Source organism: Cladophialophora bantiana (genome assembly GCF_000835475.1).
Source record: "Cladophialophora bantiana CBS 173.52 unplaced genomic scaffold supercont1.7, whole genome shotgun sequence".
Lineage (NCBI taxonomy): Eukaryota > Fungi > Ascomycota > Eurotiomycetes > Chaetothyriales > Herpotrichiellaceae > Cladophialophora > Cladophialophora bantiana.
In genome coordinates this window covers 941,072-956,101 of record NW_015971581.1, presented here as the reverse complement: position 1 = coordinate 956,101, position 15,030 = coordinate 941,072, and the positions used below count along the sequence as shown (strand labels likewise).

At 53.4% G+C, this 15,030-nt stretch overlaps 3 protein-coding genes across 3 annotated transcripts; all 3 read right to left on the bottom strand.

The window, feature by feature from the left end:
• Positions 1-559: 559 nt before the first annotated feature.
• Positions 560-5,313, bottom strand: Z519_05340 (uncharacterized protein; the record flags this gene model as incomplete). The annotated part of the gene is made up of 2 exons (XM_016763080.1): positions 560-5,202; positions 5,262-5,313. The coding sequence occupies 2 exons, from the start codon at positions 5,311-5,313 to the stop codon at positions 560-562; spliced, it is 4,695 nt and encodes a 1,564-aa protein (XP_016620693.1).
• A 1,539-nt stretch (positions 5,314-6,852) lies between these two features.
• Positions 6,853-8,572, bottom strand: Z519_05339 (uncharacterized protein; the record flags this gene model as incomplete). Its single annotated transcript, XM_016763079.1, has 5 exons — positions 6,853-7,396; positions 7,455-7,938; positions 7,995-8,112; positions 8,170-8,381; positions 8,443-8,572. The coding sequence occupies 5 exons, from the start codon at positions 8,570-8,572 to the stop codon at positions 6,853-6,855; spliced, it is 1,488 nt and encodes a 495-aa protein (XP_016620692.1).
• Positions 8,573-10,213: 1,641 nt separating this feature from the next.
• Z519_05338 (uncharacterized protein) lies at positions 10,214-12,094 on the bottom strand (the record flags this gene model as incomplete). Its single annotated transcript, XM_016763078.1, has 2 exons — positions 10,214-11,226; positions 11,278-12,094. The coding sequence occupies 2 exons, from the start codon at positions 12,092-12,094 to the stop codon at positions 10,214-10,216; spliced, it is 1,830 nt and encodes a 609-aa protein (XP_016620691.1).
• Positions 12,095-15,030: the final 2,936 nt, after the last annotated feature.

The following is a 15,030-nucleotide window of genomic DNA, read 5'->3' as shown; positions in this document are numbered from 1 at the left end:
GCCTGACCGACAGCGATCGGAACGTTATTACTTTTCTGTCTCACTCGGTCCCGCTCCAGGAGCACCTTTCGGACATCGTGACCAAGTTCAACGACGAGCCAGAGACAGACACTGCTAGTACTAGCTGGGGCGGCAACGGCAGCGCAACCCCTTGGTCCCCTCAAACGTCTAACAAGCGAGGATCAACTACAAATACCGGAGTCGGCTCAAGCTCAAGCTCAAGGACAGGGACACACACAAGGGCAGGTAGACGCAGACGGGGACGGAGATGGAAATGTCGAGTGTGGTGCCGCACTGCCGGATCTGATATTCAACGACACGATCGATTTCTCGTGGCTCAGCACCGCCCCCTTTGAGTTGAGCCCGGAAGAGCTGACGGGAACGTTCCGGTAGTTTCGCTAGGCTATGCTCGTAGCTACTGACATGTACCAAGTACGTATCCAGCGAGCAGCTAAAGTCACCAAAAAAAAGAAAAGAAAAAGAAAGGACCATTATAACCTAACAAGTACTGGGTACATCTATCGAGGGCGTCACAAGTCTACTCTCTTCTCCGTTTCTTTCATCTCTTCCTCGTCACAAACCCTTTGGCGCCGTCAATCAGCCTCTCAGCCACCCCAAAGACAAAGCGCATACCGAAACTCCACTTCTTGACCCGCACGCTCCAGATGAAGAAATAGACCAACAGCCAATTCGAGCACACAAAGACCAAAAAGATGCCAAAGTCGCGCCACTGCTCGTCCGGCCTGGTGTTCAGCGTGGAGAGGTATTCCCTTCCGCTCGCATAGGGGCAGTACGCACAGGTCCCGTTGGCCAGAGTACTCACATAACCCATCCCGGAGGAGTTGATGAACGGCTGGGTGTAGGACTGGCAGCTCTGACCCGGCGGGGCATTGTACAGTGTCGACTCGCCCTGTGCGCAGCGGACCGTCAGGTCTTTCAGCGTCGCTGCGAGCACGCCGCGCAGCCACCACGTGGACGGGTTGACATAGTACATCCAATATCGCCAGAACACAGGTAACTGGCTGTATGGCCTCACAATGCCGTTGAAGATGGAGACCATGACGAAGAAAAAGGGGAGGGTGTTCGAAATCACCGTAAAGGAAGGAGCAAACGCACATATCCACTGGCCCCAGGATGACATGAAGAAGTAGAACAGCATGGTCATCAGGAACATGTACCCCGCCGTCTCGCTATCGCGTGGGAGCCCGGTCGGATAGTACCACAACAGCCAGTAGATGACCGAGCTAACGACGGCTGTGGGAATCTCGGCGACAACCTGTGCTGTACAGAATGCAAACCACCCGTAGATTCGCGATGGGTATTCCCTGGCCTCCCACAACGCGCGACTCTGGTAGAATTTGGGGACGACGCCGTTTACGATCGTGGGTGGGATGATGATAATGAGGAAGGAAGTGAAGAACCGTTCTTGCAGCGATGCCACCGAGTCGCTGAGATTGTAAAATGTGAAGCCGTTGAAGACGCCAATGATCACGCTGACGAAGAGCTTCGCGTACAGATACGATGGGTCGCGCCAGTATGAACGGAATGTGCGCTTCGTGAGCTCGTACGTCTGTAGAGATAGGGGGGCGGCAAAGGCGCGCTGTTCCTTTACTCCCTTTGCCGGCTGCTCCTTGGACCGTTCTTCCTTCAGGCGTTGGATCTCCTTGAGCATGGCCGCGTTTTCCTCGGATTCGAGCCATTCTCTGTTCCAGTTGACCCGCTTTCCGTCCGCTCTTCTCTTCCCTCCTTTCGCAGCAGTCTCGAGAATAAACTCGGCCACGTTCTTGTTGGGTGGACATTGAGTGCCTCGTTTCGCAAAATATTCAATCACAGCCGAGCCGTTTTCTCCAATGGGACCAAAGTAGAAGGGGTTACCTCCGGGATTGAGTGCCAAGACCATGTCGAATTGCTGGATCAGCATCGACGAGGGCTGGTGAATCGTGCAGATAATTGCCTGGCCGGCTTGAGAGAGCTTCTTCAAGAAACGTACGATCGAGAAGGCCGATTGAGAATCCAAACCGCTGGTCGGCTCGTCCAGGAAAAGAAGCAACTCGGGCTTTGCGGCCAACTCAACACCGATCGTCAGTCTCTTACGCTGTTCCACACCCAGCGAACCAATAATGGCATCCTCGATGTCGTGGAGCTCCAGCAAATCAATGATGTTGTTGACGTAGTCAAGCTTCTCCTGCTTCGGCACATTCCGATCTTGTCTCAATATCGCCGAGAACTCAAGAGCTTCTCGGATAGTGGCGGCTTCGTCGTGCAAGTCCATTTGTTCGCAGAAACCAGTCCCTCGCTGGAATTCTATTCCTAGAGGGCGTCCATCAACAAGCATGTCCCCAGAAACAGTGCCAGTCGTTTGTCGCTGCGAGAGGGTGTTGAGCAGTGTCGTCTTGCCGGCTCCGGAGGCACCCATCAGGGCGATCATAATTCCAGGTTTCACATATCCATTGACTCCGTTGAGCAGTTTTCTCTTCCCACCTTGGTATGGGACTTCATACTCGACATTCTCCCACGTGAAGATACTCTCGCTTTTGGCGATGCCGCCCACGATCGCGTCCTTCTCTTCCTTCAGAATTTCTGATGTCCCACTTGAGCTGGGCTCCACGGGCGTGACGGCCTTTTCTTCATCTGTATCTTTCGTCTTCTCGCCGATCATCTTCTTCGCTTTGCGAGTTTTCTTGAAGACCAACGCACCGCCTCCGCCTCCAGCAAAGGAGAAGATCTCGGAAGCGAAAGCCGTGATGAGGATGTAGAGCACCGTGAAGGCGATGACCACACCGAAATTTCGCCAGAGGTGTGACCGCGAGTAGCCGAAGGAAGTTTGGAAATAGGCGTCACCGCTGACTCTGGTGCTGCCCATCGTTGCTCCAGGAAGCGAACACCCTTGGTAGCCCGGTTGGGCGTAGGGGCCGCGCGGTATCAAGTTTGAAGGAGAGCAGTCCATCAATCGACCATGGAACTCGTTCGTTAACACTGCTTCGTACGAGTATGACACCGGATTGACGTAGAACAGCCAACCGAACCAAATCACGTCGCCCGTCAATGTAGTCTTTGGAATTGTGTAACCGACAAAGATGACCAAGAGATTGAGTGCGATACCAGAAAATCTGACCGCGTCATCGATAGTCGGGCTCAACGCCGCAAACATCCGATAAAGCGCTGTTATGCATATCGTGCTGAGATACACGAAAAGAAGGTTGATGAAAAATTTGCCAGCGTCGACATCGAGATTGGCCATGAAGTAGAGAACAATGGTGAAGACGACAGCCTGGATGGCGAGAACCGGCAGATCTAGGACGACTCTGGCGATGACCACAGCGCTGGGCCGATAGAACGCATAGTCGCGATGCCGTGAAATCACCACGCGGCCGCTGACCGCCCTTACTAGCTCAGTCATCTGGAGCCAGCCGAGGAACAAAATAGAGAAGAAGAGAGCGCCGCCTCGAGAAAAAGCGCCGCTGGTATCGAGACTTTCGCCATAAAACAAGGAACCGACGATGAGGGCGTTCGAAATGATGATGAAGGCCTTGGTGTACAGAGTCGACTTGTCGCCCCAAAAAAGCCAGAACTCACGAAGTGTGCACGCCATGACTTGACGCCAAAACGAGACAGTATAGCTAGAACGTGCTGAGATGAGCTTACTGTTGCTCTTCTGTTCCTGGACAGCTGCTTGGAACTGCCTGGCATCTGAACGGTCAGAAGCCTCCATCTCAATCTCGTAGCGTTCAACCTCCGCAAGCACTTGTTTATAAATGGCAGATTTGCGGTATGCAGCCTCTAGCTCTTGTGCAGTTTTAGGTGTTGAAGCTTCCATGCCCTCTCGGAACTGGCGCTCGTTCGGGTCTCCTACTGAGGTTAGGAAGTCGGCCGTGGTCTGCCGCTCGGGTGCATGGAACCCCAGATCAATGAAATACTGTCGTGCTAGGTTCGCCGGGCCCTGGTAAATCATACGAGCCTCTTCGATGACCAAGACCTTGTCCATAAGTTCATAAATCCCCTCACCCGCCTGATAGAGAGTGACGATGGTTGTTCGATTCGAAATGTCAGTCATGACCCTGAGCGATTTTGCGTAGTCCAACGCGGTAGAGGCATCCAAACCGCGCGTCGAATTGTCCCAACAGACCACAGTCGACTTTGTTGCCAACGTTTCGGCGATACCCACTCGTTTTCGCTCACCTCCGGAAACACCTCGCACATACTCGTTTCCCACCAACGTGTCTCTCGTGTGGGAGATACCAAACATCTTCAGAAGGGCATCGATGATGATCGGGATGGTGCTAGCATCATGTTTCTTGGTCTTGTTCATCAATGCAAATTTGAGAGTCTGCCACACAGTCAGGCTGGGGAGATGTTGGTCGTCTTCTGGATTGTAGTTGACTTCGCCTCGGTAGCTCTTCTTTTGTTCTTCGGCAGAGATACCGCCGTAAGTGACAAGGCCTTCCACACCAGCAAAGCTCTCCCGTTGGTTGGCAATGACCTTGAGAAAGGTCGAACAGCCCGATCCTGGACGACCAAGCACGAGCATCATCTCGCCATCGCGGACACTACCCGTGAAGTCGTGGATCAGATCCCTTGTCGGAGGCGATTTGCCAAACTTAAGTCTAGGGATGAATCTGGTCACCAAGTGATACAGATCGGGTCCAAACGTGCCAATGATGGCCTCCGGCAGAGTTTTTGTGAAGGTGGCTTGAGCACCCACTCCCTTGACGGTAAGATTCCTGAACAGCACCCCGACCTTCTTAGCCGACTCGCCTGCCTCGGTCCGTTTTTCGAAGTGACCGTCCTTGAGGAAAGTGCCTAGATCCAAGTCATCTTCCTCGACCGGCTCGGGACCAGCCTCTTTATCCCAAGTTGTATCGGTGGCCACACTACTGGCTCTTGAAGCTGTTGTTCTGGTCCGAGCCACCGAAGGCCGCGACCGACCTCGGGAGAGCCAGGCTCTGGCCTTTTCGGCGCCAGATTCGCGAGTTGCGGTTCGTTGCAAGCTGATTTTGGAGATCTCCCGCCTAATTTCCTCAAACTCTGCCATGGCCTCTTGACGGTTAACGGGCCCTCCGACATCTCGCTCACCCCAGGTTCCGTCTCGCTCCTGGCTCTGGCTTCTCGAGGGCTCTCCAGATTCATGAAGGGATGGCACTGCACTTGTATCCTGCGAGAGTTGCCCGGGCAAAGCGACATTGTGCAAGTTCGTAAGAGGTGCTAGGCTGGTCAGTTTTTTTTTTTTGATGTTTAGAGAGTGTTGTTGAAGAAGAACTCACGTTCCTGGCCGTACCGCCGTCGAAACATCTCTCCGCTGTGCTGGTTGAACATGTTGCCTCACTGTCGTCTTGAGTCCTTGGGAGATATCAGGTTGTCTGGTGGGAGGTTAATATCCAGAGGACTCTCATCCCCGTTGCGGGTCGGGCAGCTCTCAAATTAAGAGATTTGTAAGTGTCCGGCAGGTCGGACAGACTTCCGGGTAGTGTCCTAGAAAATGAAGCTTGAAGCCGAAGAGACGAGGAGAAGGCGTCGGATGGTCAATTTCTTGGAAGGGCTGAGGGATGAAGATATTATTGAAGGAAACAGAGAGAAGCGAACGAATGGAGATACGCGGCGACAATAGGCCCTTCGCCCTACACCGCAAGGTGACCACTCTACCCATGGTGACGAGTGCCAATCCAACGACGAGTCAAACGCCGGACATTGCGGACTTCAACAAAGCCGCCAGGCACGTGGAGAAGAACGGATTTATAAGCCTGGAGCGGGTTGGGAGCAAAAGAAAGGGATGCCAGGGCGATGGAGGGATGGCTGCTCCGTCCGAGTCACATCATTGCACGGCCGGCGCCATGTAGCTAGTTAGTTCTGTTGGGCTGGAAGGCTGGGAAACAGAGACTGGGGGGAGAGACGAGGGGCAAATCCACCATCAACATGCTGACCCTTTTTTTTTTTCGGTGTGATGGCATTCAAGCTGGATAGAGAGACGAGGATACGCGCTGAGGTCAGTGACAGCAAACTTAACGAGTTCGCCAGTGGGTCCCGGATGATTTTCCGGACTTAATACTTTTTCTTCCTTTCCTTCCATTTTTTTTCTCCTGTTTCACGACTCGTGTCAGCCTCGAGTGTGTGCCTCCATTGGCCTCGCGTCTGACATCTACCACTTGCCCAATCCACCTGTTGCTCCTACTTGACTCATGTACTTCGGCCGAACTTGTCGGGCAGATATCTACATGGTGGCAAAGGAAAAAAAATAATTGGTATGTGCATGAGGGAACCACAATAGCTTACTCTTTACCCCCTCTCCCCCCCCCCCAGTTGATCTCATCATCATTATTGTCCTTGCTTCCGTCTGGCCATCTGACTTCCTTCCAGTTGGCTTATCGTACGTGGGAACCGTGCCGTAATAGCCGGAGAGCTCTGAGAAAACGCTGAGTGCACCGCATTCGAGGACAGAGCTTCCTACATGGGATATGATTTTACTCCTGTTGGGTGCGCTATTTCGGGCGCCAGCCGGCGCTATTAACGAATGATACCGCGAGGCGTCTCGGTTATGCAGAAGATCGAGAAAGCCATCAATCAGCTTTCAGCGTCGGAACAAGATGTGAACTCCCGCTGCCGATCGAAAGCAACCGAAAAGAAAGGCGGTTGACGCTGGACTCCATCTCAAGGCCTCACCCGTGGATTACCATTAAATCTATTTCTGTTTCCTTGTTGCAGTCACGTATGCATACTTGCGTATCGTCTACCTTTCAATTTTCACGCTACTCTGGATTGCCTTTCTGGATTCTTCGCCAATGGAAAACCCGCCAATTATGTTTTTCGTGACTCATACGATGAACCGCGTCCTGACTTGGGACACGCCATCCTGCCCCTTCACAGCCATAGCATCACACCGGCGCCCACGGTCACCAACGCAAGCGCCATGCCGATAATCCCAGCATCCTTGGACGATGGAGGTCCGGAAACGGTTCTGCCAGCAGCTCCTTCTGAGGTGGCCGAGCTGGCGCCCCCGGATGTAGTGCTGCTGGCCTTCGAGCTGATCGACGGGGTGACTGTCGAGCTGTAAGTACTCCTGGTCTGCGAAGTCGACTTGGACAGCAACGGGGAAGAAGTGAGAACAGAAAGCAAAGTAGAAGGAGAAGGGGTCCCGGCGGCAGAAGAGGCCACTGTAATGCTGCCCTTCGGCACGCCGCTTGGCATACCTGCTGAAACGGCTCCAACTCCGATCGTGGGGAGAGGCGCGCTAGGGTCCACTGTCCATCCTCCTGCGGTAGAACTTGGGCAAGTCGGTGGAGTGGTCTTGACCGTCGCCGCGTACGGAGCAGAACTCACGCCGGTGGGATTGAGCGTCTTCCATTGTTGTTGGAGGTTACTGAAGTCCGGCGACACCGGAGTCGGGACTCCTTGGCGGGTGAATCTGTAACTCGGTCAGCTCTCCCGCGCGTGTAACTCGTAGTTTGGCAGCCATCATCTACCCTTGCACAATGGTTGACCCCACGTTGACGTCTGGTCCGACCGGCGGACCATATGAGACGAGTCCATAAGCGTTCATTTCCTGAATCCACTCGTATATAATGGCCCCAGACCAGGTGTCAACCATTTGCGGACCAAAGATTGCAGCTTGATCGTCGAATGTTCGCGGTGGCACGGTATTGCAGCCATCCTCTGACAAGAAGATGGGGACCGGATAATTCTCGGCAAGCGCTTGCAACCCAATGTATCCAGAAGTTTGAAAATCAGGGGTCGACCCGCACCACTCGTAGCTGTTCAATGCATAGAAATCGAGGCGTTCGGTCACGTTAGGACGGCACACCAAGTAGTCCTGAAGCATAGGTCGAAGCACGGCAGTGTCTGTCGCCGAATAGCCGATGGGAATCTTGCGGTAGCCTTTGGCGTCCCGGTAGCTCTTGAGGTCGACGGCGGCAGAGAGAAGATAAGGAGCAGCTCCAGAATCGGCCACTGTTGGGTCGTAAGTAGGTTTCCCCGACCCCGAGCGAGAGTGATTTGCCACATACAAACATTGAGCACCTCGTTGCCCACGAAAAAGCCGGCGGTGTTGTCGTATTGTTGGAAGTTGTCCATAACAGCTCGATACGACGCCGATTTGTTCGCGGTCCACGACGAGTCAGATTCCTGGTCAGGTGTCAGCTGCCCCCGTCTCTTGCCATGGGTCATTGTCACCGCCCGTACGTATCGGATGTATGTTTTGAAGCTGTCCATATCCACAAACAGATAGATCCCAACATCAGCGAAAGCGTTCATGCAACCTGAATGATCTGCAGTGGCGTCCACGTGGTACACACGAATTGTGTTGGCGCCCAACTGCTGCATGAGCGCGGCATCCAGTTTGCATTGGGTGGTATTCACGAGAGGGTCATCTTCGACTAGCTGGTAGGCGACACCTGCGCAGAACAGTCCAGTTAGCCCACATAGGGAAGAGCTCTCAGGGGGGCTCGGACGTACCTTTGATGAAGAATTGGTTGCCGTCGCTCGTGAAGAACTTGGAACCGACGGCTGAGATAGTGGGAATGGCATTTATAGTGGCGCAGATGGCCGCAAGGACCAGGAGGATCAAGGCTGGTTGAGCACCCATGCTCTCGTTCAGCGTTGACGAATCTTGGTTGAAGAAAGGTGATATTAAGTGCAGTATTGATGTCAAAACACTTCTAGGAATTGAGAATCTTCGAGTTTCAATCGCTCACAAGGGCCAGCAGTTGTGGTAAAGTGGCAGGCTGCGTCCGAGATCGGTCATAAACCAACCACCAGCAGTGACAAATAAATATGTGCAAAAGAGGAGAAAAATCTCGTTCTCAAGGCAATGGATTTGAGTGACTCTACCGCCTGCGAGTGAAGTTAGGGTAAAGACAAAGAGAGACGAGCCGCTGGCGCAGCAGCAACGCTCGAGCAAATAGCGATGGGCAGGCGCAGTGCCCTTCACAGAGCACGCGCGACAGCAACTAAGGACCAAACGAGGGAGGAGACAACAGGTCAGTCAAGAGCGACAGACATCAAACATCATCAATGGCGCCAGCAGCGACAATGGCAAGGACGAACGAGTGGCGAAGGGGACAATGAAGGGAAGAAGTTCGACATGCCGTGATGAAATTCGAGGAGAGCTTCAACATGGTCCAATTCAGCCGCTACCACCGCCACCACTTGCACATCCCGCATCCAGTTGGCCAGGGAAATGCGATTAATCCTAAAATCCAAGGTCACCTCCCGCTGCAAGCTGCCCCGAACCTAATCAATGGCAAGCTCAGCGCACAGGAAAGTTGGAAGACGCGATAACGATTGGGTCATAGCGTGGAGGGAGATGGACAAGTTTCATGCATTATATCCCCGTTTTAATCCATGTCGCCGAATCGATAACGCGGGCTCCAAGGTGGCGAGGTGGCTAGAGGCGGAGAGGCGTGGGTGGCTCGGTGGGTGAATGATGAATGGCAAGGATGCAAGATTGTCCCGCTGGCCCTTTATCTGCTCGCCCATGTCTCTACCGAGCTTCACAGGTGGTCGAGATAGGGAACTGTAGCGACTGTTACCAAGGTACACGTCCTTCTAGGTGCAAGGCTGCCCCGGCACCCCGGGAGAGTTTGTCTGGCGTGCCTAGGAGGAAAAGCTTGGTTGGTTGGCTGCCCCCCATTCCCCCCTACACCCTCGTTCCTGGCTCGTTAGGTATGAAACACCGAGATGCCTAAGATGCCGCAAGCATTTCCTTTTTCTCGGAGCCATTTCCATCGGGAACCCCTGTACAACTTATCTTGATCTTGGACTGTACGATAAGATTTCTGAAACACGAACAATTTCGCTTGACGACACACACCCGTCATCCTCACATAGCGTAGCGTTGCTAATTTTGATAGTGACTGCTCATGACCTGGTGGAGGAAAACGCCGTAGACGTCAGTCTCGGTAAAGGACCTTGGTGCCGGTCCGCAAGAATCACGTCGCCCTGAGTGAACCAGGTATGGCTCAACAAGTACTCTGTCCGGAGTGCACTGGTACCAATGAGCATGTCTTTGTTCATGTGCATTGACAGTCTTCGTTAGAATTGGACAGTCCGCTGGGTATCTCATTGCTCATTCATTGCCCTGTGGCTCCCAAAACGCGCCCCGCGCCCGAAAACCTCATTTTATTGTCAGCCCGCAACGCCTTGCTTGATCAATCGCACTGCCATGTTGTATACCCAGCCGCCAGCCGTGTTGTGGACAGTGCAGTTTCTTGTCCGCAAAAAATCATTACACAACGGTCGTGCGTCGAAGGACAAACACACCAACCTCCACACCAACATTGCCCGCGTTTTCCCGACTTTGACGAATCCCGTCAACGACCTCTCTTGCAAGCATACCGGGTGTCACTTCAATCCGTCCGCTTCTCGCTGGCATACGACCACCCCCCTTGTGATAGTCCACCAAGTTCTGTCGTAGGCGCGGCTGCTCTTGTTCAATGTACCACTCTCTCCACAAGGCACGGTCCAGTACCACCTCGGCCGTTTCAGCGTGGACAATCTGGTATCGACTCGGTAGCCCTCGGGAAGGCGCTCGCTGACCGAGTGCCTCGCACATCGCCGCGAGGAGGGTTTGCATCTCCTCGAAGCTCTTCATACTCGAGACCGCTGCCATTCTGCCTAATTGGATCGCAATGTCGGTGTAAAGGTTGTTCAAAAGAATAAACTGTCGCAGAAAGGGTTCGATGACCGGTCCGATGTATCGGTTTGCGAATGTTTGTCCTCCCTGCTTGGTTGGATAGACCAGGAGCAAAGAGCCGTCATTCGACGACAATTCAAGCAGTCTGTCTGCCAAATACGACCGCCTGCTCAGCGTGAAGAAGTCCTCTATTTCCCGGGACGTCGTAGGCGGAATATACCGCTCTAGAATCGAGATCTGTATGCTGCTGGGAGCCGCGATGATGTTCGATGGACGTGGACCAACCGCGCTGTACGCCGTCGTCTGGGAGTGGTAAGCCGGAACAGCGGCGGCATGGATGAAGACAGTGTGATCCTGGAAGTAGTCGTCAGTCGGATGGTTGGTGTTTGGTGTCGCTGGAGGTGAGGCTGGAACTTCGTCGATGCTGATTGCTTGGGAGTACGCATGCGTGATAGTGATGTATGGTGGGGATGTGAAATGGGTTTGGACGTCTTCAACAACTCTGTTGTAGATTGGCATCGTGTCCGTCGACCTTGGTTGAGAGGGTAACGCTTGAACGACCATTTGAATCTGGTGCTGGCTGGTTGAGTCGCCAATAGAAGAAACTACGCATCCAGTCAGTAGATGGTGATTGTTTGGGCCAAACAGTATCTTACCCAGATGCTGGCTGACTCGTTCAAGCCAGTTTGATCTGCTTGATTCGTCCCGTGCCATATTTGATGGTTCTGGTAGTCGTATCTCTGATGGACGGGATGTGGAGCTCGTGCGAGGTTGACTTTGTCTCTGGCTTTGTGAACCACCTGGGTCAACGTTTGATGTAGTCTGAACACCTCCACTAGCATCTGTCTGTGCCGGCGTCTCCCATTTGAAAGAGTCAAGGTCTTCTGGAGGGGTGAGGGGCGGTACAATCCCACAAGGCCCGTTGAGGACTTGTCCGAGGAACTGTGAAGGATGGAACCAGCCGTGGGTGGGCAACGGTCCCGGAAGTTTGGTGGGAGCGGCAGCAATGTCTGAGAACGCCGGGCGATTTCTGACCATATCCTGATAGATTCCTTCATGCCTCTGATTTTCCACTCTTGCGATAAACGGGCCCACGGCATCAGAACTTCTAGTTTTATAGATCCTCGCCGGTTGCTCCCTCCGACCGAAGCAGCCTTCCAGCCCCATGTTCATACCATCCAGCGATCCGAGTGACGACGATCTCCTCCGTGGCTTGGGGCGTGAGGTTTGTTTCTGTTCCTGTCCACTATCACTGTAGGGTCTCTTCAGTCCTAGTCCGTCCAACATGGATCTTGAACCATCCCGCAGGCCGTCTTCCGACTTTCCGAAAATCCCTACAACGCCATGGGTGAGTTCGTCGCATCTGCCTCTCCTTGACAGGCATAGGGAAAGCTCTTGTATTTGCACGACTACCGGATGCCGTTTGGATACAGTGGGCAAGCCATTATCCAGCGGCAGCGGCTGGGAGGTCATTGGCGGGAACGATATCGCAAGCCCATGAAGATCTGCTCGCGGAAGAACGTCGAAGGCAGAGACGATTGGGCCCAAGCGGCAAGGACGAGTTTGGAAGTTCTCAGGAAGATTGGGTGCCAGAAGCCCAACCAGAGAGCGGAGAAGAGTGTTAACGAAGGACAGGAATTAAAAGCGAGTAACGACGAGGGTCAAGAGGCAGTCTCACACCGCGAAATGCCTAGATAACAGCCTTTTTGGCAAACGGAAACTTGGTGAGATCGAACAAAGAAGAAAAGATGTCGAGGAAAGCAGTCGGCTGCGTCGGGCCAGCAGACTCATGTACGACCAGATGTGAGGGTCTTTTGTCTTGATGGCCCTTTGAGCGGGTGAGGCGCGGTCAAGGAGACGGGCTGGAGCACTTGCAGGTACAGCACCGTAGCCTTCGCGCCATTTTTCGAGCTCCAAAGTTACGTGGGCACTCGAACAGGCCCAACAACGAGCAGGGAGAGGATTAGGCACAGGCATCTGGCTATGCAGAACATTGCAGTGGAGTGCCAATCCCTAGGATCGGGGTGGTCGAGGATGACAGTTGGCGTGTTCTAGACCCTCGTGGATCGTGCGAGCCACATTTCCGTGACAGGGGCTTCCAAAGCAGAACGGGAACTCTGTGGTTTAGCCTTGCACTTGAAATTCTTTTGTCCAGCGAAGAGACCAGGGCTCCAAGGGGACTGAGCGACTTAGCGAACGCCTGTGGATCATCTTGGGCCGTTGCGCATGAGGTGTGTAGCATTTTTTCTCTACCCAAGGAAATAGGGTTGCGCGCCTTGAGGTCCTCTTTGAAGCTCGCTGGCAAGCGGGAACAGCTCTCCATTTGACGATCCCATCAGGCACTTACAGTACCTCGCTATACGAAGCACGAGCATCGAATCGAACCTGGGCCGCACTTGCCTCGTGTTGCTGGCCCGTGCCCAGAGAATCCCATCCTGACGACTGTGCTTTTGTCCAGCGTATTTCGGCCTTGCATGTCAGGCTTCGAGCCGTTATAACTCCGGAGCTTACGGGTACTTCGTCACTGGTGTGGACAGATGCTATTATTAAGAAGGCACCAGGACGAAGGAACTTGTGGCTGTGAACCGCACCGTCACCACTGTGTCTCATCCGGCTCATCTCATCAAGCCATCCGCGAGATTTGGCCCTCCAGTTTGCGAGACACAGCTTTGGGTCGGCGATGGTGGCGCTAGTAATCCTCGTACTCGGTACACGTCCAGGACCTTCCACCGTCGTTTTGTTGATATCAGCTGTTTGGTCTTGGCACCTTGAAAAGATGAGGACGAGTTTTTATATTGCAACATTGTACGGAGTATACCTATGTCCGTATAGCCGGGCCCGCGCAGCATTTACCAATAACCCGTCAGCTGGACTCTGAATCTGCCCTTCCTACAGTACTTGTGCACCCGAATCAAGACAATTCCCAAGGGGTTTCTTCGGGCCTGAAATGTGTTCTCTGGTTGTCGATCAGGGGTGCCCAATCTCCCCGGTTTCGCGCAATTCTGCAGACTTGGCAATGATCTGGCGCTGTCAAAGCCTCCAGCTCGGACATTCCTCAGAACCACTCCTCGAACCATCCCCCTGCCTCCACGTGTAGTGAGGGCAATGTCGAATGCGTACTTTCGTAGCATATCTGCAGGCGGTCGTATGGCCCCGGAGTATCTGGACGATTGATATGCGGGCGTTTCATCCCACGGCCGTTGCTTCACAACACATGACCACACCCTTGTGTCTGTGCTCTCAGCACCGCTGCGGCCGTGGTTTGAGCATCGGTCAGAGCCGGACCTGCGATTATCTGGGAGGAGCCGTTCCTCTCGCGGTGGATACCGTGTGCCTCCCGTCCATGGGATATTGAGGAGATGTGAAAGTATTGTAGATACCGTCGCAAACCATCTCATGCCGAGCAACCAAACGCTCCTTCGAAGCCAGGATCTCGACTCGGAAGACTGAATGCCATGCATCCTTTTCTACAGCCACCTTCCTGCTCCCTGCTTCCAACCGGCCAAGGATGAACATGTGGACGAACTGGGGCTTTCGAGATTCTTCTAAGATGAGCAACCACGAGGCAGCTCACATAGCCGCTTCGTCTCGAACCGACCTTGAGAACTTAGGCGACATCCTCCGATCTTGTGTCCCAAGACATTTTGAGTCCGGGGTATATGCATCACCATTTTTCCAGGCACCGAACGACCAAACCCTCTTATGTAACCCGAGAAGGCGTAAGGTAATGATCCATCCCTTTCAAGCTCCCGTTGCGAATGGTTCTAGGCTCCCAGTTGAGTGTGCGTGCCACGAGTCCAGGCGATCCATTTTTTCGTAAGAACTGAAATGGACGCTACATTGCCACCTTTAACCATATCAGTAAGTGCATGTATGCGTGCCTTGAAGTATACGTTAAATGAACACGCCTGTGTTGATTTCATGGTGCGAGGTGAGTAAGGGTAGTGCCCTTTTTGAGTTGTTCGTGGTCGGCACGATTGAGCACCGGATATTGGGACTTTGCTACGGCAGAAACGATGCTTGGGATATACTGACGACCAAAGGGATGACGCAAAGCCACGGGCCTAGCTAGACCAGTGTTATTACTCGGCAGCTAGATGGGACGTGAGCAAAAGCAATGACTGGTGGTAAAACAAATGGATGGGGGACGGCAATAGCACCCGGTGGCTTCTGGTGAGAAATTGTCTCAACGGCACATTTTTCTCCTGGAGCTGCGCCGAGCGGCTGATTGTGATATTGATTTAGACACATTTTGGCGATGAATGGCAGCCTTTAGCCATATAGACAAAACGGGACAAGCTCGACAGCCGTACTACTGTGTGCGAGGTCGGTATGTGTGGTCGAAAATGAGGATGACCCCTTGGTGGTTGTTTGCGCCGATGTGGTCCAATTGTCCCGCCCTGTTTCAG